This window comes from Tiliqua scincoides, chromosome 9 (genome assembly GCF_035046505.1).
Source record: "Tiliqua scincoides isolate rTilSci1 chromosome 9, rTilSci1.hap2, whole genome shotgun sequence".
NCBI classification, from domain to species: Eukaryota; Metazoa; Chordata; class Lepidosauria; order Squamata; family Scincidae; genus Tiliqua; species Tiliqua scincoides.
The window spans coordinates 16,755,281-16,778,029 of NC_089829.1; the positions used below are offsets into that span (position 1 = coordinate 16,755,281).

The window sequence follows — 22,749 nt, forward strand, 5'->3', positions numbered from 1 at the left end:
GCAAGACTACCAGGTCCAACTTCCCAAATCCTCCTCCTGAAGTAAAAACTGGAACCCTTCCCATTTAGGGACAGAAAAGAAGGCCCTGCATGGTTGATCAGCTTTTATTCATAAGGCCCATTGTACAAAGACACACACGCACACACACACTGCAGCCTTCCTGGGTCCTTCCTTCTGCATGCAGGGGGTCTCACCATGGCAATGTCTTCCCTTCCCAAGTCAGCAGAATCCCATGGTGTTTTTCAGAGAGATTGCAAAGCACATTCATGATGCCAGTCACGCTCTCCTCAACGGTCAGATCAGCCTGCAACATCCAGACCATGGTTAGATACTGCACAGATAAGGTGGCCAAGTGAGATGGGTCAGGGAGAGATCCAGATGGACAGTCAACTGCCTTGTTAAAGTTAGACCAATCTGTTAAGAGCTTGAGTCCAGCTCAAATGCTTGTGGTTACCACTGGTGAATTGTCTGGAAATCTCTGGAGGTTTCCCCTTGCATCTAACACAGGCCAAGCAAATATCACAGCCTATCAATGATGCAGCACCTTGCAGGCCAGGGTGAGCCCAATGGGAGGAATGGCATGAAGGCAGAGGTGCCTAATTAGCCCACATAATACGGAGTTGCAGAATACATTCTGTAAAATGAGTTGTGTGAAGTCTTTATGTATGCTCGCCTTTTTTCCATCATGGAGCTCCAAGTGGTGGGGGAGTGTCCTAGGTAGGCACCCATCCAGGCACTGACCAGACCCCTTCCCTGCTTGGCTGCAGCAAGGACATTTAGCATTTTGGCTTTGTATTTGGGGATGACCTGAAGTGGTGGCAGCAGGGAGAGGATAGGAAACCATTCTGAGAGACACTGTCCCATCTATGACATGAACAATGTCTCAAGTCCCCAAGTGACTTCAACTCTTTGCAAAGGTTCGCTCTGATTTCTGCAGCTGCCATAAGTCAGTCCCAACTGAGTCGTGCTAGCAGGATCTTCTCCCCCTTAGGTTGCAGAACAACATCCGCTTTAGGTCTGTGCCTGTCATTCTGATTCACACTGAAGTGTCCTGGCCAAAATGGAGATCCCTCAAAACCTGTCTAATGGTCACTGGAGCTGCAGAGGAAAGTGATATGCTCATGGGGAGAATCATATCAGAATGACTGGGAACAGGGAAAGTCAGAGCAAAACCCTAAGTGATGACAGGTGGATGGACACACCTAGAAAAGCCCAGTCCCAGTTCTCCTAATGGCAGGCCAGAGAAATAACTGACTCATTCTGGAGCTCCAGGCAATTAGTTTTCTGGTGTGATGATGCAGCTGGCATATACAGGCTGATGAGATGTACCTTGATGCATGATTGTGAAGCTCTAAGTTCAGATCTTGCAACTACTGAAAACAAAAAACAACCCCCACCTGGTATTTCTGCATAAGACATGCAGAAGCATGTCGGGAGTGCAGCTCACCTTCCTTTGTTTTCTGAGCTCTGTTCATATTAACAATGCAGTACAGTTTCCAAGGCCACCACCCTGAGCCCAGGGAGGACAGAGCCAAGGGCAGCACACCCATGCTATTGTGGTGAAACTAGACCCACCTGCTGGCTGCCCAGATCTGTTTTCACCCAGCCAGGATGAATCGCAGTGCACAGGATCCCGTCATCTTTGTAGCTCATTGACTGGCACTTGGTGAGCATGTTCATTGCAGCCTGGAGACAAATCAAGACATGAAAGGAGATGATACTCTTGCATCCCTGCAGTCCTGGCTCTTAAAGCAGGAAGGGACTGGTCATAGTACTCATTTGGATCAATAAAATGCAACCGACACTGGGCCCCTGCCAGTGCTGTACGATCAATAACTGACACTCAATTCTCCAGGCAATTCTCCAGGTTCATTTCCCAGCTGTGTTACCTGGGAACTGAACTCCAGGACTAAGAGGAAAAAACGCTTTTTAATTAAAGGATTACTAATTAAGGGAGGGGCAGTGGGATCAAAAACCATGGTTTGTTCCCACCGTGGCTGCAATCCCAATTGTATTTGTTTCTGTGCACTTAACACACATCTTGGTGAGCTATTTAATTGGGAAAAACTTTCTGTGGTCTATGACGGGTGTCCAAACTTTTTGGCAGGAGGGCCACATCATCTCTCCAGATCATCTGGCTCCAGATTTTGCCTCAAAGTTGTCTCCTGAAGCCTTTTCCATAACTGGATATAGCCACAAGGCAGTAGAGATTTGGGATCAGAGTTTTCCTTCTCTCAGATGAGCTGTCTTCCCGGCTAACGGGTCCCACCTACCCGGTGGCTGTTTAGTCGCCTCTTAGGACAAGTACAGGCAAACTGTGGACCTATTCTTATCCCCCAGCCCCCAGGGGGTCTATCCCATATACTTACCTTGCTGCAGCGATAAGAGACAACAGGCATGAAGAAATAGGTTTCAGGAGTTTTCTCAATGGATCCGAGGACAGTGGACATGTTAATGATTGCAGCTCTTGTGCAGTTCAGACCTTTCTGTTGGGACGCGTGGGCTGCCTTCTTCAGTAAGGGCAAGAATGCCTATAGAGAGGCAAGCACCACTGGTTAAGTACCAAACCTGCCCCTCCTACTATGGAGGCACTAACCTGTATAGCATGGTGAGGTAGGATTTGCTGGAGGTCTGGGTGAGATTCTGTGACCAAAGATGATCAGATTGTTGAGTCAAAACACCACCCTTTCAGGCACTGCTTGTCCTGATATACCTCACTGCCTGCAACTTTTTTGCTGCAGTCCAGATCTGCCTGGAGGCAAGAGGGGGCTGGTGGATTCCAGCACAGAGAGAAATGGATTCTGCTGAGCATCTGTCCTCAGCTTGGACTCACAAAAATTACAACTCTGAGGCCAAGAATTGGGGAGAAATGTGGCACAGCCAGTCCCTAAAACTGGGCAATCCCTTCTCTCTCCAGGCATTTCTCTTGGATGAAGAGAGGCCTGGAAGGGCTACAGAGAGGGTAGGACTGGGCAATAAAACAAAGGGGATGAACCCAAATATTCCAGAAAGAATCTTCATCAGAACTTCGTTAGAAAAGGAACTAGATTATGGTAGGCAACTTGGCCTTCTGAGTACTTTTAAATGAAACCAGACAGAAGGACACAAAAAGTAAGAAGCTTTATTGGGGAGTGGCTACAGGCCAAGAACATCAATAACCCAGCATTTGAGAGTTTCCAGCTGGCTTCTTCCACCTCAGTTTCATTTGAAATTTTCCTCTGAAACTACCAGTACAAGTCACGCCCACATCTATCATATGCACAGATTAAATCCCCCCATTGCCTTTCTCCCTCTGGCCTCTCAAGCATGGTCTAACTCTTGGATAATGACCCTTCTCTATCTTATGGCTGTCATTACCAATCCTGAGCCTGTGCAGAAGGGGAGGCATCCGTGGCTCAGCTTACAGGTGGTTTTGCCCTTGCACACTCTCTTTTCGCCTGCCCTTGACTGCTGCTACAGCATCTGTATTTAGATTGATACTTTATTCCTCTTTCTCCTACTACAAGTGCCCTAAAATGACATCCACATCTGTGCTGGTGTTATGAGGTACCATGGCTGAAACTTGCAGCAGTAGCCAAATGCCTTTGGAGGGAGCTTGGAGAAAGGTGGTGCCATTGGTGAGCAAGATATTGTGTCCCCTGTGGCAGGTGTCCAAACTTGCCCCAAAACTGAAAGTAATGGGGGGCAGCAGCTCAGTGCCCCCAGCACTGAGGGGGGTTGCAGTGAGATGTGCACCTGGCTTCTTCTCAATCCTGCACCCTAAACTGAGGGATTACCTTTTTTGTGTGGAAACTGACCTTGGTCACCAACACTGGCCCAACAAGGTTGGTGTTGTACACATCCAGCATGTCTTGAGCAGTGGCGGACTCCAGGGTACAAGGAGGCATGACGCCAGCATTGTTGATGAGCAGGTTGAGGCCAGACCCACCCAGGCGGGCCTCAGCTTTCTTGGCGGCTGCCTTGACACTCTCTTCATCCGTGGTTTCTAGAAGGAAGGAAACAGAAGTGACTTTCATCAGGAGGCAACTGGACTGTGTGGAAGGGGCAACCCAAATTGTGCCTCAGAGCTGCATCCTTCTTTCAGTACTTTCACTGCTCAGGAGGTCACAGATGTTCACTCTGAAATAATGGCAGAAGGCAGCTGGTTATACAAGCCCGCACTGGCAGCTAGGGGCTCACCAACAAACTGTCATCTGGTGTGTGCGCCCCTGATTGTAGCAAAGTCAGGCTTTTCAGGCAGTTTTCAAGCAGCGTGTCACCAAAGGAAAAGGGAAAACAACCAAGCCATGTGGAAGAAAAAGGAGTTTAGCGTTTCTCAATCCCTAAACCAGCATCAGAGCAATACCGGCACATGCAGAAACAACAACTGGGTTGAAAGGGTAACAGAAAGGGTTACATAAGACGGGAAACTGCCCCTGGCAACCAGGGTGTTTTCAGAGAGTGAATCCAGGAGCTACTCTTTGCAAAGCACACAGAGATTGTTGTGAAGCATTTGAACTGCAAGGATCTAAAAGAAAATGTTTGTGTCACCCAGAACACTCACCCAGACACTCACCCAGAAGCAAGTCACATTAAACCATTTCTGCCCAATATTGCTTATATGCAACAGAGACCAAATGTGTACACCCATGGGCTGGGCAAAAATTAAACTCAAACCCCTCTCCTGTCTTCTTTTTCCTCATCATCCCCCCCTTTATTTTCCCATCTCCTTAAATATTTGCAAATGAACAAACAACACGTTGAAGGATTTCTTTTGTGTAGCCAGGTGGGTGGCAAAAGAGAGGAAAGAGCAGAGGGAGGCAGGGATGCTGTTTCAGATGCTGCAGTGGTGCACTGCCTAGTTTGCCTCAATGGAAAAGAACAAATTCATTTACCCCAAGGGTGGTGGAGTGACGGGCACCACCAACACCTGGGTGCTTAATTCCTCTTGAGTGATTTCCCCTTTCAGATAGTTGGCTATTTGCCTTCTCTAGAGGAGTGGCACTGATTAGTTGCCACAGCAGCCAAGGCCCACCCTTTGTGCATGAAATACCACAGATGTCAATCTGGGCCCATCTGATCACATCCAGTTGCACTGTACAAACAAATCCTGGGCAGGGCTCTTTTCAGCACCAGCTTTGCTTTCATGGTTCTCAGTGCCGCTCCCCCTCCTGCAGAATGCCTTCTGTTCAAGTCATTGTCAGAATCTGATGGCTCCTGCAAATATGAACATGCCAAGTACACTTGGCACAAGTGCATGCCAAGTACAAACTGCACACTTTGGAGGAACCTGGGCTTATTCTCTACCTTGTCCCATGCTATGAACTGAGTGTCACTCAGCAAAATGCTAAGGGGGAAGGGGATAAGACTGCCTGCCAGGTTTTCATGGTGGCCATCAGGTGGCCTTGAGAAACTGCTGAGCATGAAGGGGGTCACCAATCCTCCAGGGCAGACCTGGAGTCTCCAGGAAAGTATTGGAAACGCTCCTGGAGATTTGACAACGGTCTTCCTGGCTAAATGATACAACAAGATGTGGGGGGAAATACTACCAGTCAGGGTGCCAAGGCAGAGAATGAGAAGCTAGGTAGAACTTTGGCAGTACTAAACAGTTGTATGGAGAAAAGGGCAGACATACCAAGTTGCAATATTGCCAGGTTGGGGTGCTTGGATGCTAGGGTCTTCAGCTCCTGCAAGAAGAAAGAAAAGACAAGCTCCAGTGCAATCTTTCCCAAGTGCTGCTTTCTGCACAGCAAAGTAGGATGTTAGTATCATCCCCACATTGCAGGTAAGAGGATGGAGGCCAAGAAAAGTCTCACACTGAAGCCCACCCAATGTGCTCATAGTTCAGGTTGGATTTGAACCAGGAGCTTCCTGATTTGTAGCTCAGTCTGTAGCCACTAGGCTTCCCAGTACTACAGCTTTGAACTAAAAGGCAACAAATGCTGCCAGTGGAAAACACTAGGAATGTATCCAGACCCCAACTCCCAACATGTCCTTGTTTAATCCACTTGGAGGAGCTGTCACAGGGCGTGGCAACATGATTTGGGAACATGGCCCAGTTCCATTATTCCTGTGAATGTGCCAACATGTTCACCAAAAGCCAAATGCAAGAGTCAACAGGGGTGACTTCACCTGTCAACAAGAAAGAGGCACATCAGTAACTTGTTCCTTCTGGGCTCCAGTTATTGCCCCCAAAGCCTAACCCTTGGCTGCCTCTTAGGGGGGCAGAAAGGCGGGATACACTTTCTGGATCAAAATTAAAAAATATATATATTTTTTTAAATATCCCAGAAGCCCAGATTGCCATCAGATCTCAACTTCTGAGCTGAATTGTCCAGATAAAATGCTGTACTGCCCTCTGCAAAATCCATGCCTGCCTGTGTCAGCTGGAATGCTGCCACTTGAAAGGCAACAAACTAGACTGGATGGGGCAGGTTGGATGTGATATTCACATGTCTGTTCAATTTGCACATCGAGGGCAAGGCAGGGAGTTGCTCATAACAGGAGGGGAGCAGGACCCAATCCCGTCCCCTCCATTCAGGTATTCAAGGCTTCTTTCTCACTACCAGCCCATTGCTGGAATCAGGGCACCAAATTCATCTCATGAGACTCGCTGGCAAGGCCAGGTAACCTTCCCACCACTACTGCACATGAGGTGGAAAGGGAGGGAAGAGAGATGTTCAGGCCTCTGGCTAGCTTCCCAGCCCCTTGTCCTCCAAAGGGGATGAAGAGATTACCAAAACTGTGCTTTGGCTTTTATCAAAGGTTAGACAAAGGAGAATGCAAAACCACCAGAATGCCCCGATCCACTGAACATGGAACTCAACAAACACTCCAGAAGGTGGTCCCCTCTCACCACCACCACAGTAAAAAAGAATAAGGCTTGAGTGGCTGGTAAAGTGAAACATTTGTTTTTTTTAAGTCTCATAAAGCTAGGTGGGTTTTGATAGCTTGTTTTAAAAAGTGGGTCCTGGTACTAAAAGTTTTTGGAATCACTGGTCTACAGGGAGCAAGGAGGGGGTCCTCCCCTTTGCAGGATATCTGCATTCAAGCCACGGTTCATGAGAGAAATCAAGCCTGTCAGTGGCACAAGGCTCTTTTGAGTCACAACCAAGGGCCCAGCACCCTGGTGCCCACCTGGTGCCTGGAAGGAACGGGGCCAGCTTGCAACTGGCAGCCCTTGGCTGGGAGGACTCCCTCCCCTTTGGTGGTGACAGATCAAAGTGTCTTTCATTCAGCAGCAGCAACAGTGCTCCCACCAATGGCAGCTGCCTGCCATGTTTATATGCCCCCCACAATGCCCCATGTGGTGCCACAGTGCTTACATGGAGCATTGTGGGAGCAAAAATCATTGTGGGCAAAGATTATGGAGGTCACCTTATTGAGGGCTGGATGGGAACAGGGCAGCCAGCATTTCAGTGGGCTCAGGAAATGACGTTTGACAAACATGCAGAATTCAATGACGGAAATAAACCTCTTGTTGCTATAACTGGCCAGCTTTTCAGACAGATTCTGGGAAGAAAGTTGCTGTCAGCCTTGTTCTAGAAGGCAAGGCAGGCAGCCACGTTCCCTGGAAGCTGAGCAGTTGCTGCAGGGCAATGCAACTGGAGCTGATCTCATGCAAACAGGCACATCATGTGCACCTCCACAGATGGCTGGTTCCCTAAATCAGATGCAGTCTCTCTCCTTAGGAGATGTTTCTGTGTATGAACAATTTGCAGGGATGGGAAGGAGAGAAAGGCAACAGGCATCTAGTACATCTCAGCTGTGCATAGCAAAGTATTTCATTTTGCTGATCTGGTGGGAGGGGGGAAACACACTTTCTGCCTTTAAATTCGGGTACAAAAGTGCTGTGACAACTCACCTTTGCTCTGGCCCCTTCTGGATCACGGCAGGCAGCAAAGATCACTTTGGGAGGGGTTGCTTTCGCAAGGAAGTGCTTCACTAGCTCCAAGCCAATGCCTCGGTTGGCTCCTGTCACCAGAACGCTGCAGATGTTCCCAGCTGCCATGTTGCCCTTGAAGCCAGTGCTCCTCCGCCTGCTGTCTCTCACTCGGAGATTTCTTTTATAAAGGGCTTCAGCATGGCCCCGCCTCCTTATCCACTAGTTGCACAGAAATATCATGTTCTTCACTGTTATGAAAGCCCCACTTGCTCTTGCCAGAGAGCAGCTTGATGAGCAGCAGTTTCAAAAGGAAAGGGCAGGAAATGCTCTTGGCAATCAGAGTGGAATTTGCAAGCTGGATCAATCTTGCCAGCGGCTGGACGAAGAGACCCTTGTGATGTTGCTATCACAAGAGCCCCAGAGAAGTCCCTGTCCTATCTCTCCATCACTGGAGCTATTTGGGTGTTTGGACATTTTGCTGTATGCTCTTGTCCAGGCTGGAAGTTTGTCATCCCCCCCATTAAAAATGGCATGGAGGCACCATGAATCATTGCCCCATGCACATGGTACAACACACACCGGACCTCGTAGGCACTGTTGGGCAAGTGGGTGGTGATCTGGGTACGGAGGAAATTAAGGACACAATCCAGGTCTACTCAGAAGCAAGTCCTATTGTGTTCAATGGGACTTACTCCCAGGAAAGTGAGGTTAGGATTGCAGTCTAAGATCCCTGCTTTGTCCAGGATGGATCACATCCTGGTAACGCTTTAGGCTTCTCACAGGCCTTTACCCCTGCAGAGGCTGGGGGCCTATATTTGAATGGTCTGCCTCCGAGTCATATAGATCCAGGCGGATTTCTCATGACTCTGGGGAATTTTCCTGCAGCTATGGTCCATGATTCACTGAGGCTCTGGTTGGCCTCTGCTTCTGGGACATGACTGGGGCTGTTAACAAGCTCCCTCCTGGCAGTCTTGGAGCAAAGTTGGTTCCCTAGTGGTTTGCAGAGCTGCATGTATGTTGGCAACCTTCAGTCTCGAAAGACTATGGTATCGCGCTCTGAAAGGTGGTTCTGGAACAGCATCTAGTGTGGCTGAAAAGGCCGATTCGGGAGTGACAATCCCTTCCACAACGGGAGCAAGTGCAGTCTGTCCCTGGCCTGTCTCCCTGGCTATGGGCTTTCCTTCTTTGCCTCTTAGCCTCAGTCTGTTGGCCAAGTGTCTCTTCAAACTGGGAAAGGCCATGTTGCACAGCCTGCCTCCAAGCGGGCCGCTCAGAGGCCAGGGTTTCCCACTTGTTGAGGTCCACTCCTAAGGCCTTCAGATCCCTCTTGCAGATGTCCTTGTATCGCAGCTGTGGTCTACCTGTAGGGCACTTTCCTTGCACGAATTCTCCATAGAGGAGATCCTTTGGGATCCGGCCATCATCCATTCTCACGACATGACCGAGCCAACGCAGGCGTCTCTGTTTCAGTAGTGCATACATGCTAGGGATTCCAGCACGTTCCAGGACTGTGTTGTTTGGAACTTTGTCCTGCCAGGTGATGCCGAGAATACGTCATGTGGCAGCGCATGTGGAAAGCATTCAGTTTCCTCTCCTGTTGTGAGTGAAGAGTCCATGACTCGCTGCAGTACAGAAGTGTACTCAGGACGCAAGCTCTATAGACCTGGATCTTGGTATGTTCTGTCAGCTTCTTGTTGGACCAGACTCTCTTTGTGAGTCTGGAAAACGTGGTAGCTGCTTTACCGATGCGCTTGTTTAGCTCGGTACAGCTGCATGAAAGGCTTAAGTAGGATGCCACGGGCAGATGGGCTGCTGCCACTGCTTGCCACTTGCATCAGCAGCCCAGGTGCTCCAGATGGCGTGACCACATTTGCAACAGCCATAAAATAAAGGGCCTGATGCTGCTGGAACACAAGATTTGGAGAGAACCAGCAATCAGCAACCAACACCTGTGCCCTTATGGATGAAGAACGTAGAGCACCAACCAAGTTCTCAGAGTGCACCTAGATCAGGGGTGCCCAAACCCCATCCCTGGGGCCACTTGCGGCCCTCGAGGACTCCCAATGTGGCCCTCAGGGAGCCCCCAGTCTCCAATAAGCCTCTGGCCCTCCAGAGATTTGCTGGAGCCCACACTGGCCCAAAGCAACTGCTCTTAGCGTGAGGGCGACTGTTTGACCTCTTGCATGAGCTGTGGGATGAGGGCTCCCTCCACTGCTTGCTGTTTCACATCTGTGATGCAGCAGCAGCAGCAAAGGAAAGGCCAGCCTTGCTTTTCACAAGGCCTTTTATAGGCCTTGAGCTATTGCAAGACCTTCATTCATTGGTGGTTTTACAACTGATGAATGTTCATCTTTAATATAGTCCTCTTTAATATATACATTTATGTAAATGTATGTAAATTTATTCAAATTTTAAACGTATATTAATTCTTTTTTTTCCCTGGCCCCCGACACAGTGTCAGAGAGATGATGTGGCCCTCCTGCCAAAAACTTTGGACACCCCTGACCTAGATGACAACACCTGCTGGCTGCCACTGCAATGTGCTCTTTTTAGGAGACAAGAGAGAACAATTCAAGAGGGACATGCAGAATGATTTGTCAGGGTTAGTGGCCAACAATCAAGAAGTCCATCTTGACAGGCCAGGATCCATTTTGAGTTGCTGAGAATTGCTGTGCCTTGCTGCAAGAGGGAAAGGGCTGACTGTGGCTTCCCCAGCTGGCCACCTGTGTTATCTGCTGGTTGGACTCTTCAGACAAAGAAGACAGGTGCTAACTAAGCATTGATTAAGTTGAGATTCTCAGGTTGGGAGGGGTCGAATGTGCTTACATCAGCCAGTGATGTCAGCATTCTGGTAATCCAAGCTCTGGATTGAACAGGACAGAACCAAAAAGTAACCTGTCGGGTATATTGCTAAGGCATATTACTGTTGCTAAGGGCTATCAGGGCCTGCCCATCCTACTATGGATGCTTGCCAATACTACTGCGGGGGCACTGTGGGTTAATCCATCAGTTCACTCTTTGTCCAAGCTCAGGGAGTACATAGGTGATAGTCCAGTTAGACTTAGGAGTTAGTTTACATAATAACATAAGAACAGCCCCACTGGATCAGGCCATAGGCCCATCTAGTCCAGCTTCCTCACAGCAGCCCACCAAATGCCCCAGGGAACACACCAGATAACAAGAGACCTGCATCCTGGTGCCCTCCCTTGCATTGGCATTCTGACATAGCCCATTTCTAAAATCAGGAGGTTGCACATACGCATCATGGCTTGTAACCCATAATGGATTTTTCCTCCAGAAACTTGTCTAATCCCCTTTTAAAGGCATCCAGGCCAGATGCCGTCACCACATCCTGTGGCAAGGAGTTCCACAGACCAACCACACGCTGAGTAAAGAAATATTTTCTTTTGTCTGTCCTAACCCTCCCAACACTCAATTTTAGTGGATGTCCCCTGGTTTTGGTGTTATGTGAGAGTGTAAAGAGCATCCCTCTATCCACTCTGTCTATCCCCTGCATAATTTTGTATGTCTCAATCATGTCCGCCCTCAGGCGTCTCTTTTCTAGGCTGAAGAGGCCAAACGCCGTAGCCTTTCCTCATAAGGAAGGTGTCCCAGCCCAGTAATAATCTTAGTCGCTCTCTTTTGCACATTCTGTTGTTGTTGTTGTTGTTGTTGTTATATTCGGATTTTTAACCAGAGTAGTTCACAAGGCAGTTTACATAATAAAATCAATCAATAGTTCCCTGCCCCCAAAGAGCTCATATATATAAGAAAAAAAATAGTAACCAAAAACAGTCATTGGAAAAGACACCATGCTAGGGTGGAGTTATTTTTTAGCTGCTGTAATGCTTTTGACTGTAACTTGTAATCTATTTTTTGTACTTTGGAGTTCTGTATAACCCAAACATTTATTCTGTCTTAATAAACTAAGAAAATCTACTGCAGTGTTGTTTGTAAGAAGGAATAAGTTCCCCCAAATCCAGTCTTGGCCATCTTAGCCACATTCCTGCCTTTTGTACATTTTCCCAGGGCCTGAGGCCAAGTAGCATTGTTGGTTGTGTAGCTCTAAATGCTTAAGGACTGGGGGTGCCTACAGGCCTTCACTGTCCACTGGCTGGAAAGCTGGCAGGTAAAGGTGGTGGCAGCCTACCTTTGCAGACAGTTGCAGGTCAGGGACTGGCTGTGCCCTGGAGACTGGGTTTGGTGGGTGTTGGTCCTGACTATATGATAGCCAGTGACTCAGCAAAATATATCTGCTGGTTGGATTTGGTCTCTGCCAGCTATGCTGACCAAGAGTGGAGACTAATAGCCCAATCCTATCATCCACCAATGGTGATGATGCAGTTATGCCAACAGGATGCATGCTGCATCCAATGAGGGGCAATCAGGATGCCTGGGAGATTTTAGGACAAATACTTTTCTTTTATCTCTCTGTAGGCCTCCTGGTAGCCTATGGGCATCCTTGAACCTACCCCTGCTGTAGAGCTGGTGTAAGTCCAGGGAGCAAAAAGGGGAGGGATAGGTTTCATAAGAGGGGATAGGATCCTGGGGCTGCTGGGATCTACTCTTCCTACCCCCTTTGCCATCTGTACCCTGAATCTCCCCTGAGTATCCCCCTTCTCACCCCCTTTGCCAATTTACTGAGAGTGGTGGCACCTACAGTAGCAACTACTACATGTGCCACAACTTAGCCCATTTGAGACACTGGCCCAGAAGCACGAGACAGCAGTCTGGTTTCTGTGCCACCACAAAGGGCCTTGGGCTGCCAGAATGTGAGTTCTGTTAGCGCAAGGCCCAGATAAGATTGGACTGTCAGTATGTCAATATTTGCCCTATTCCTTTAGTAGTGGCATGTTTGCTTTAGTAGGTGTGAACTTTTCAGACACCTGCAAAATAATAGATAACAAAGGGGCTCAAGAGCAGGAGGTGACACAATGCAGGGCTCCTGGGCCCGCCACCATCATGCCGCCCACATTGGCTCACCAAGAAGCCACATTTCCCTCCCAGTTGAGGACCAGAACCGTGTCTTTCTCCATGACAATGGAAGGCACTTTCACATTGGTGACAATGGAAGGCACCTTCACTATGGTGAAGTGAGACAGCAGTTAATGCTGCCAGAGGAATTTCCCCAAGAGCTTTGCCCTTCGGAGGGCAGCAAATGTCCTGCTCTTGCCTCTGTTGTTTTGTGTGTGTGCCAGTGCAGTGTGCATGGCAGGCAGACGATCGTGCCCCAAAGCAAGCACATGGGGACGGTTACCCAAGCAGGTCACATCTATACTCAGAACAGCAAACAAGCATAATTATGCATTTAGACTGCACACCTGTATGCACATTCCTGCAAGTAAGCCCCATTCCTTCTGAGTAGGCATGCACAGGATTGTGTCAGAAAGCCCTTTCCACTGCCCAAGAGTGAATCTGGTTGGAATTTCAGTGGGGAGGAGGCAGAGTGGGGAAGCCTCCATCCAGTCCTTTCCAAACAGAGAGAATGAGAAGAGGGTTGCAGCAGCAGCCCCCTTTGCACTGAGCCATGTGATGCACAGACACACATGCCCCCAGGCTCATGACATGTCAGAGAGAACAGGGTGGATCTCTTGGAAGGAGAAACCAAACCACAGAGCCAGGTGAGGGAGCAAAAGAAGTAGGCTTGTGCAGATGCAGGGGGAGGGAGACAGCGAGAGAGATGGGGGGGGCAGGAAAGGTGCAGTCACCTCCTCACTCTCTCTGACATCCATTACACACTTTCCTGGGAGTAAGCCTCCTTGGATACAATGTGACTTACATCTGAGCAGGCATGGATAGGGTATGTCAGAGGCACTTTTCCCTTCCTCTGCATCTGCCCTCCTGTCTCAGCAAGACAACCTATGCAAGTAGGAAAGCACTGGTCTGCGAGACAAACTGCAACCCTCCTTCCTGTGGCTTGGGCTACCATTCCATACACACTTTTCTAGGAAGAAGCCGCATTGAACACAATGGGGCTTCCTTCAGAGCAGGTATACCCAGAATGCCCCCCTCCTGCAGAAAAAGGATCAAAACACTGAAGAGTAAGTGGGAGGGGCAACTGAAGCCGAAAACAAGGGAAGGGCAAGCTGTGACACAGTTTAGTTCACGGTGCTGTCTCAGCTTGTCTGAATGATGTATTAATCAGGTATAAGAAAGATTTTGTATTGACACACAAATTTTGTTTGCTGTGACCAGGGGCTGATCTACTGTGAAACAAATGAAGTTTAAGCTTCAGGGCCCCTAATCCCAGAGGGGCCACTGAGGCAACATTAGTCCACATTGTTTAAAAATTTTGAGTCTACTATATGAGAAGAGTTGCAATAATATTAATAATAGTTGCATGACTCAGACTGATTAATTTTTTGTTGTATGTATTTCAACAATCCCGAAGGTGGAGTTTCATGGTAAGTTGGCTGTTCTGCTGTGGCTAATATAATTTTTTTCCTCTTTTAACAGAGGTCAAGATCCTAGAGCAGTACTAGTTCCCAATCTTTAGGAGTGTGCGGACCACTGAGGCAAAAATTGGAATTGTTGTGAACCACATCTGCCTGTGAGTGGTCTGGTCTTCACCCTCTCTGGTGATCCGTCTACCAAGCACTCCCTCATGGACTATCAAAAGGGTGAACTATTCAAGCAGCGTAAAATCACCAGTATTAGCTGAAAATAGTTGAAACTGGAACTGCCTGCCTAACACAAGATACATCTAATGCCAGTCCTGGCCAAACTGAGGGAGGTTCACCTGCACAATTCTACCTAGCAACCAGCTTAGAGTGTGTGGCACTGTATATAAACTACATGTAACTGTTTTTGAGGCAGAGCGGCTTGACTTGAGTGTTTGTCTCACTATGGAGTCTCTCACTTTCTGCAGAATTTAATAAAGTCTTATCTGAAATCAAACCTTTTGTGCTTTGGATGGCACACACCTGCATGAACCACACTCTAGGTGCATTCCAAATTGGGCCATCACGTGGATGTGAAACTCCTGGGTATTTTGAAACTCCTGGGTATCAAAAACAACGTGAGTTTTAGCGCCATGCATTCAAGACCCTGAACCTATGGATGAAGTGGTGAAAACCCAGAAAGAAGAACTCAGATATTCTGTGACAAAATCTCACAGATGTGGAAACCCACGTGGGTTTTTTATTTGCATGTGCAGTGATTCTGCGGAAAGTGCCTGTTTCCATGGGGGTTTCCGCACGTTTGGTCTGGGCCTGAGTCTAAATTCTAATTCAGGCTAAGTCTGAAGGAGCCACATGTCTGTAGCAGGGGGTTTCCTGACTCCCCAAATGGCCACGGGGGGGGGGGAAGCCTTTTCCCTCTATGTATGAGCTCCAGTTATGGCTTCTCCTTGTTGAGCCAAATCTGACCCACTCCACAATCCAGAGTTTGGGAGCCTCAACACTAGATTCATGTCATGTGCTCTGTGTGGAGTTGTCTCTGAAGACAGAGACCCACAAGAGTGTCATGAGTGGGGTAGAATCTGGGCTGCTGACCAAATTGGCTTACAGGGGCTGAACCAAGTGAAGACGTTGTTCACCCAGAGGTGACAAGGGGGGAGTATTTCTTTTGTAAGTGGCCCCCATTCAGTTTGCTAACAAGATGCAACAGGCCATGAGGAATTGAGAGATGGGTAGGGTAAATGTGATTCCTGTCATAAGAGCTGGGTTGGACAGCTCCACCTAGTGGCTAGCTGCTGGCATGATTCCCTTTACTTTTATTAGGATGAGGTACAGTTGAAGGTTTTTTTCCAGCCATGAATCAGCAGTTTAGAGGAGTTGAGACTCCTCTAAACTGGAGGGTTTTGGGGGGGGGGGGGACTCCCAAAATTCAATTTTAGTGGCTGTCCCCAGATTCCGGTGTTTTGTGAGAGGGGAAAGAACATCCCTCTATTCACTCTACCCATCCCCTGGGAATAAGGGAGGAGTGTTTGTTAAGGTCATCTCTTGGGCTACTGGTTATATTACCAAAGCAGGGGGCGTGTGGTAAATTAATGGCGTGTGCCATTTTCTGCCACAATTGACAAGCTGTGTCTCTTTCTCTTTGCCATTGACTTGCACATCACCCATAAGAACAGCCCCACTGGATCAGGCCATAGGCCTATCTAGTCCAGCTTCCTGTATCTCACAGTGGCCCAAATGCCCCAGTGGCTTCCATTCTGCCTCTATGCTACTTCTCTCTCTGCCTTCATTAAGGAGATTTGGCGACCAACAACAGCAGGATGAATATTCAAAAGAGTGTTTCCATTACAGCTGGAAAACACTTCTTTTTTCAGAAAAAGAAATGTGTCCTCACTGAAAAGAATATTTTCTTTTAAAGAGGGCAGATATTAGCAGCAGTCCCTCTTCCTCACTATTGCTGTAGACTGAAACACAACTGTCTATCCAGATGCCAGCTATATCACCATTCTAATCCCAGACCTTGTCATGAGCACCATCTGCTGCCACTTAAAGGAACCAGCAGCTCTGCCCTCCATTACTGGGGTTTCCTCTGCTTGGGAAACTGCCAGGCTCACTGCCTGATCCAAGTGGCTATTTATAGAATTATATAGTTGGAAGGCGCCGCCAAGGCCACCTAGTTCAGCCCTCTGCTTGAAGCAAGAGAATTATCTCTAAACTCAGCAAGTAAGGATTCAACCACTTTCCAGCAGTGCTCCCATGGTGGTTTTCACCCAGCTAGAGCAGATAGAAATGCACAGAATCTCAAACTACTTGTACTCCACAGCCTGGCACATGGTCAGCATGTTCAGAGTCGTCTGAGGATGAGAGATGCTTCAGTAGAGAATGTATCTTACTGGCTATGTGAGCACATGGGTATAGATCTGTTTCAGACACAGGTCCCTCAAAGCCTGGAGGCACGTAGGTACCTGTGTCTGCTATAAACACAGGTGAGGTCCTATCAAAAGTTCTGTCATAGAATCATAGAAAGTTAGAGTTGGAAGTATTATTGGAGGTCATCAACTGCTATAGCATTCCTGCCCGGTGGCCAACCAGCCTCAACAAAGGAGTCATTACTGCAAAAGGCAGGCTGTTCCAGCACTGGACAGCTCTTACGGTGAGGAAGTTCTTCCTCATAGCCTCCTAAATCTACTTCCTTGTAGTTCTAGTCCTGCCCTCAGTGTAATGGAAGATCAGAACATCATCAAGTGGATGATGTGGTGTTGACAGCGATTCCATGTTTTGGCAGCTGTTTGACAGCTCTGGGAAGGGCAGGGCTGGCTACATAGCTGTAATCAATCAAGGCCAATGGAAACTCTGATGGACACCTGAGCTTCATTTGACCTTGATTGGACTTTGAATGGACATGGACTAAGAGATGGCTCACCTGAGCTTAATTTCGACTTAACCAGGTAGCTCACAGCTGAGCTGCATTTGGATAAAGGTACATACAGGAATAAAAGGCAGCTTCAGAAGAAGCAAGGGTACCCTGACCCAGAGGGAGACACTACCTGACCAGACAGAGCTACCTGACCTAGACCTACAGGAGAAGAGGATTGCCAGGACTCTGCTGGAGGACACAGGTCTGCCAGCTCCAGTGTATGTGTGGTTGGCTCTTGTACGTCTGAAACCAATGGTTGCACTTGCTCACTGTTACCATTGGAGAAGGAAGAAGGGTAAGTGGTAATGTGCAGAACTCCCAGAGATATTACACTGGTCTTAGAGAAACATGTTGGACTCCCCTTGAATTAGAGATGCTTCTGCTTAGGAGTAACTTCCAGGGCAGGGGAGCTGTGTGAATCAGTTACAGGAAAAGTAAGGAAGACCTTTAGCACCTTAAAATCAATCAACCATTTATTTCCATACTTCAAAATATTCTTCAAATACGTCAATATTTCAAAGCTTTCATGGACAATAGTCCACTTCATCAGCTGTGATCTGATTAGAAATATCAGGACCTGATTAGAAAGGTTGGAGGTACGCCACCTCGGAAGTACGCCTCCAGGCTTGCATTTGGCAAGACAAAAAGTCAAGAAGGATAAAAACATAGAACATTTTAACTTCTTAATCTGTTTCTCTCCTTACCTTTCCTTTCTCTTTAGAAGCATCAAAATGTCACCAGGAATTGGAGCCACCAGCAAGCAAGGAGGAAAGAGAATATGTTAATCTTGGAATATGGAGTCCCAAAGGGCAGCTTTACAGGTCAAGTTAACCACTGAGATTCATGTGTCATCTTAGTCCACCCCTGCCTTGGTTTGGGAGAGCCATACACACTCTGTATTTAAACTATTCAACCTCCCTGACTTCCTTTAAGGAACCTGTGAAATTATATGTTTAAATTGATTTTGCAATTATATGTTTATATTGATTTTTCAAATATATATTATATTGATTTTTCAGTTGATTTTGGGAAAATTATATTGATTTTTCACAAACTGTCATTCTGGAAAAAAGACCATAATTATTCTTATGGCATTTACTGCTGTATGATGTGAAGATGCCTAGTTGGGCCTCCTTTGAATCACAGGCAACCTCCTATTACAGGAGGGGCCCAGGGCAATTCTTACACCTTACAATGATGAGTTCAGTTCAATTCCCTTGCCCTTCAACTCATCTGAATACAGTTCCACAGTTCCTTGAAGCTCTGCCCTTGGAAATAAGAGCTGAACACGTTGACATTTGTAACATGCTGTAGGATGAAGGACAGAAAAATCCTCCTTCTCAATTGACTTCTGATGTCTCCGTGATTTCACTTCACACTCAGCTTCCTTCAGCATTCCTGGAATGATGATGTCCCCTATGCCCTCTCCATCTTCTGCACCCTCCCCTGGAACCAACAATGGAGAATGGACTTCAGACCGTGGAAGAGAACTGAATGTTGTAGACCTGCTTTGCTGTACAACTTGGGGGTGAAGAGCAGACCTCCTGTGTTGCTAACTCAGCTCCTATAAACACAGTTTCTTCATGAAATAGTCTGTTGGTACCCTGAGAATCTAGGCAGGGTCCACCGAAATCCAGAAGGTTTATTTTCAGTAAAGATGTTTGAACACTTATGGTGCAATTTTCATGCAGCTGGATACATAGATTGGAATTTTCAAGCTGGGAGAGGAAACTCCACTAAGTCCAGGAGGGTGCCCGCCTGGCTAAAGAGCCAAGTTACAGAGGCTATAAAGGGCAAGGAAGCTTCCTTCTGTAAATGGAAGTCTTGCCCTAATGAGGAGAATAAAAAGGAACATAAACTGTTGCAAAACAAATGTAAGAAGGTGATACGGGAGGCCAAGAGAGACTAGGAGGAACACATGGCCAGCAACATTAACAGTCAACAGTCAACAAAACCTTTATTAGGCATAAACATTGGATAGGTGAAGACTCTGTACAGAAACCATAGAGAATATAAACCTAAGTAGTACACAAATATATGTATATGTGCGCACCTACGTGTACACACAGATACGAACGTACATTACATTTTACATACAAACATGAATTATTTAAAAGACAGAAAACAATCAGTTACTCTGCAGATATTGCCAAGATGTAATCTACTCAGTAATTACTTGGTACAGAAAGCTTGGTTCGATTCAGATTACTCAAATTTAGGGACTGTGCGACTGAGAGGGTCTACATCACCTGCTAGAAGGAATTGAATTATAGCGTTCTCAGAATGCCCTGTTTTAGCATGGAGCAAGGGAGAGAGAAATTGCTGTCTTAGCGCTTGGTATCTGGGACAGTGCAACATAATGTGTGTGGATGATTCTACTTCACCTAAATTGCAGCTACATAAACGATCTTCCCAGGAGGCGTTTCTAAATCTGCCATGTAAGTCATTAGAGGGGGTCACATTACAGCGTGCCAAGGTAAAGGCCCTTCTCTCCAGGGGGTGCATTAGGAGGGACAGATATTTTGGTTGTTGACCACTTGTAATTTTAAGTTGAAAATTCAGAGGGGAACATTTTTTCCGTGCTGCGCCTAGAATCTCTTGCCTTTCTATATCATATAGTCTGGTTTTCACAAGTCTGGTGATAACCTCAGGAGAGGGGGCTCCTTGTAGATCGACCTCAAGGCCCATCTGTTGATTTTTTTTATAAAATAGTACTAGGCAAGGGATTAACACTGAATCAGTCAACAGTCCCTTTAGCAGCAAGTTGTGATCAGCCCTGAAAAAGACTTTGGCCCAGTATTTTAAAAAACTGGACCATGCATGTAACTCCAGTCTGTGTTGACCTGATTCCAGGCAGAGTGCTGCGAGGGAACGCAATGCGGTAAGCCGAGAATTTTGTAAAGAAATTTAGATTGAACCCTTTCAATTGTGTTATTTAATGCCGGCATCCATACTGGGATGCCATATAAAATTGGTGGTATGACTTTAGCATTGAAAGCTTGTAAAGCAGGTGGTACAAACCGGTTGCCCCAGGAGAAGAAAAAGCGAGTTATGGCTTGAACCATTGGTTTGGATGAATTGCAATTGATCTATGAGAGGACCAGGAAAGCTTGTAATTAAATCAAAGACCAAGATACTGGAATTCCTTGACCTGCTGTATTAATTTTCCACTGAAAAGCCAAGATTGTGGTTTCCATGAGTTCCCAAATACCACAATTTTAGACTTTTCATAGTTTAACTGCAAAGAGTTTATTGTAAAATATTCAATGCAGGCTTTGACCAGTCTCCGTAAGCCTATTTTTGTACGTGAGATCAGAGCCATGTCGTCAACATATAAAAGTAAAGGGACGTCCACCAATCCCAGTTTGGGGCAATGCGTGTCAAGCTTTGTTAAGAAGGGGGCCAAATCATTGATGAAAACGATGAACAAAATGGGTGCCAGCACACAACCCTGCTTGACCCCCTTGTTGATCGAGATTGGAGCTGAAAGGTCACCTTGTGGGGATAATTTCACTGGACAGGAAGTGTTTAGGTGGAGGACATGAATTAATTCTAATAATCTTTTGTCAAGTCCCATCTTCTCAAGTTTTTCCCAGAGTCTGTCCCTATCAATAGAGTCAAAGGCAGATTTTAAATCCAGGAATGCCACATAGAGTCGAGATTTCTTCTGAGTCACCTGTTTGAAAATTAAATGGGACAATATCACACAGTGGTCGACTGTGGACTTGTTTGGTCTGAAATCTGCTTGCTCTGGACCTATGATGTTATAATCAGATATCCAGGAAGAAAGTTTCTTCAATAAGTGGGATGCGTACATTTTCCCTGCGACATCCAAAACGCTTATCAGCCTGTAGCTAGAGGGAAGGTTCTTATTTCCTTTTTTGAAAATAGGGACCAAGATTGATCTGGTCCAGGATTCTGGAATTACTCCAAATTTATTGATTCTTGTGAATAGTTCCGCAATAATTTGTGCCCACCAGTCTGGCGCTGCTTTATAGATGTCTGAGGGAATTACATCTGGGCCAGCTGCTTTACCCTGTTTTAGCTGGTTAATAATTGAAATGAACTCATCCACTGAGACAGCAGGCCAGTCTGGGAGGTCTGGCAGGATGGATGCCTGAACAGCAGAGGTCAATTTGGATTAATCAAAAGAAATTGATTTAAAGTGCGATTCCCACAGTTTGGCAGGGATTGTGGTAGTACCAATTGACTCTTTATGAAAACAACCTTATAATTTGCCAAAAACTCTTTTTTTTGATCTAACAGCGTTGATTAGCAGTGACCATCTTGCTTCTGCAATACGATGGATCGAAACTCTGACAGCTTCCTTCAGGTGGGCAGTCAGCTCGAAATATTGGCATAAAAGTGTTTTACTGTTAGTGTCTCTAAATTCTTTGTAAGTGCTGCAAATGGCAGTTTTCAGAGATCAGCAGATCTGATCAATCTTAGAGTCATTTCGCCCACCCTCAACTCTTCGGGATGAGGGAATCTCACCTAATACTTTCAAAAGAGTAGATATTAAGTCCTTGAAAAAGTAGACAATCCCTGGTTGATCCAGAGTGGACAACTGAGGGATTTCCTTTGCTTGTACCAATGCACAAAACGAGTCCTTAGAGTCTGGGTCCCTTTTAATTCTTTTTGTTATGTTTGGGTAACCTTCTTCCTCCTGGGTGTTAGTGTTATGATAATTTGGGAGATAGTCTAAATCACACAACAGAGGAAGATGGTCACTAGACTGAGGGTATCCAACACAAAAGTTTGCTATCTAGGGAAGGAGTTGAGGAGGAAACAAGATATAATCAATTACATTTGCACCTCTAGGTGAGATGCAAGTGAATTCTCCATTATCCCCCAATGCATCTAAGCCATTTAGCCAAGTAAGGCCATAAGTACTGTATTTTTCGCTCCATAAGGCGCACCTGACCATAAGACGCACCTAGTTTTTAGAGGAGGAAAACAGGAAAAAAATATTCTGAACCAAATAGTGTAATAAAATATTTAATAAACTATAACAGAATAACATTTGAACCATGTAAAGTGAACAGCAGTCAACAGTGGCATTAAGAACCATTATCACTGTCATTAACAAATGGAGAGACTTAAAGGTTTGAGTACTCTAGTTTTCTGGAAACCCCAAGAACTCATCATCGCTAGAGTCAGAATTTATGAAGCTCACAAAAGCAGGTGCACACAAATAGAGGATCACATTATCTTTCTGCTACAATGATGTTCTGTCAAATCCCAATCCACTGTGCCTTGTGCCCGCTTAAGGCTGATCAGTCCCCCTTGTGCAACTCACCAGTGCAGCAAGCAAAAGTGAGTCCAGTTCCAGTCCACAGATGCCAAGTAAATCAGTCCCATCAATCAGAGTTGCCAAATCAGAGTCCAGAACCAATAAGCCAAATTACAGTCCAAGGTCAGTCAAATCCATCAGGGTATCCAAGTCCAGTCACAATCCACAGTCAGATTCCAAATTCAATAAACCCAGTCAGTCAGTCTCCTACCTCCAACCTACACTCCTTCAAAACCCACAAACCCTTTCTGCCTCAGGTACTCCTTACATCCCTGAG

The 22,749-nt window shown here is 46.6% G+C and overlaps 1 protein-coding gene across 1 annotated transcript; it reads right to left on the minus strand.

Moving 5' to 3' along the window:
• Window positions 1-88: 88 nt before the first annotated feature.
• Window positions 89-8,150, minus strand: LOC136660165 (C-signal-like). Its single transcript, XM_066637238.1, has 6 exons — window positions 7,844-8,150; window positions 5,615-5,666; window positions 3,798-3,985; window positions 2,370-2,531; window positions 1,576-1,686; window positions 89-304 (listed from the first exon to the last, which is right to left on the minus strand). Exons 1-6 carry the CDS (start codon window positions 7,988-7,990, stop codon window positions 191-193), a joined length of 774 nt encoding a protein of 257 aa, XP_066493335.1. The 5' UTR covers window positions 7,991-8,150; the 3' UTR covers window positions 89-190.
• Window positions 8,151-22,749: the final 14,599 nt, after the last annotated feature.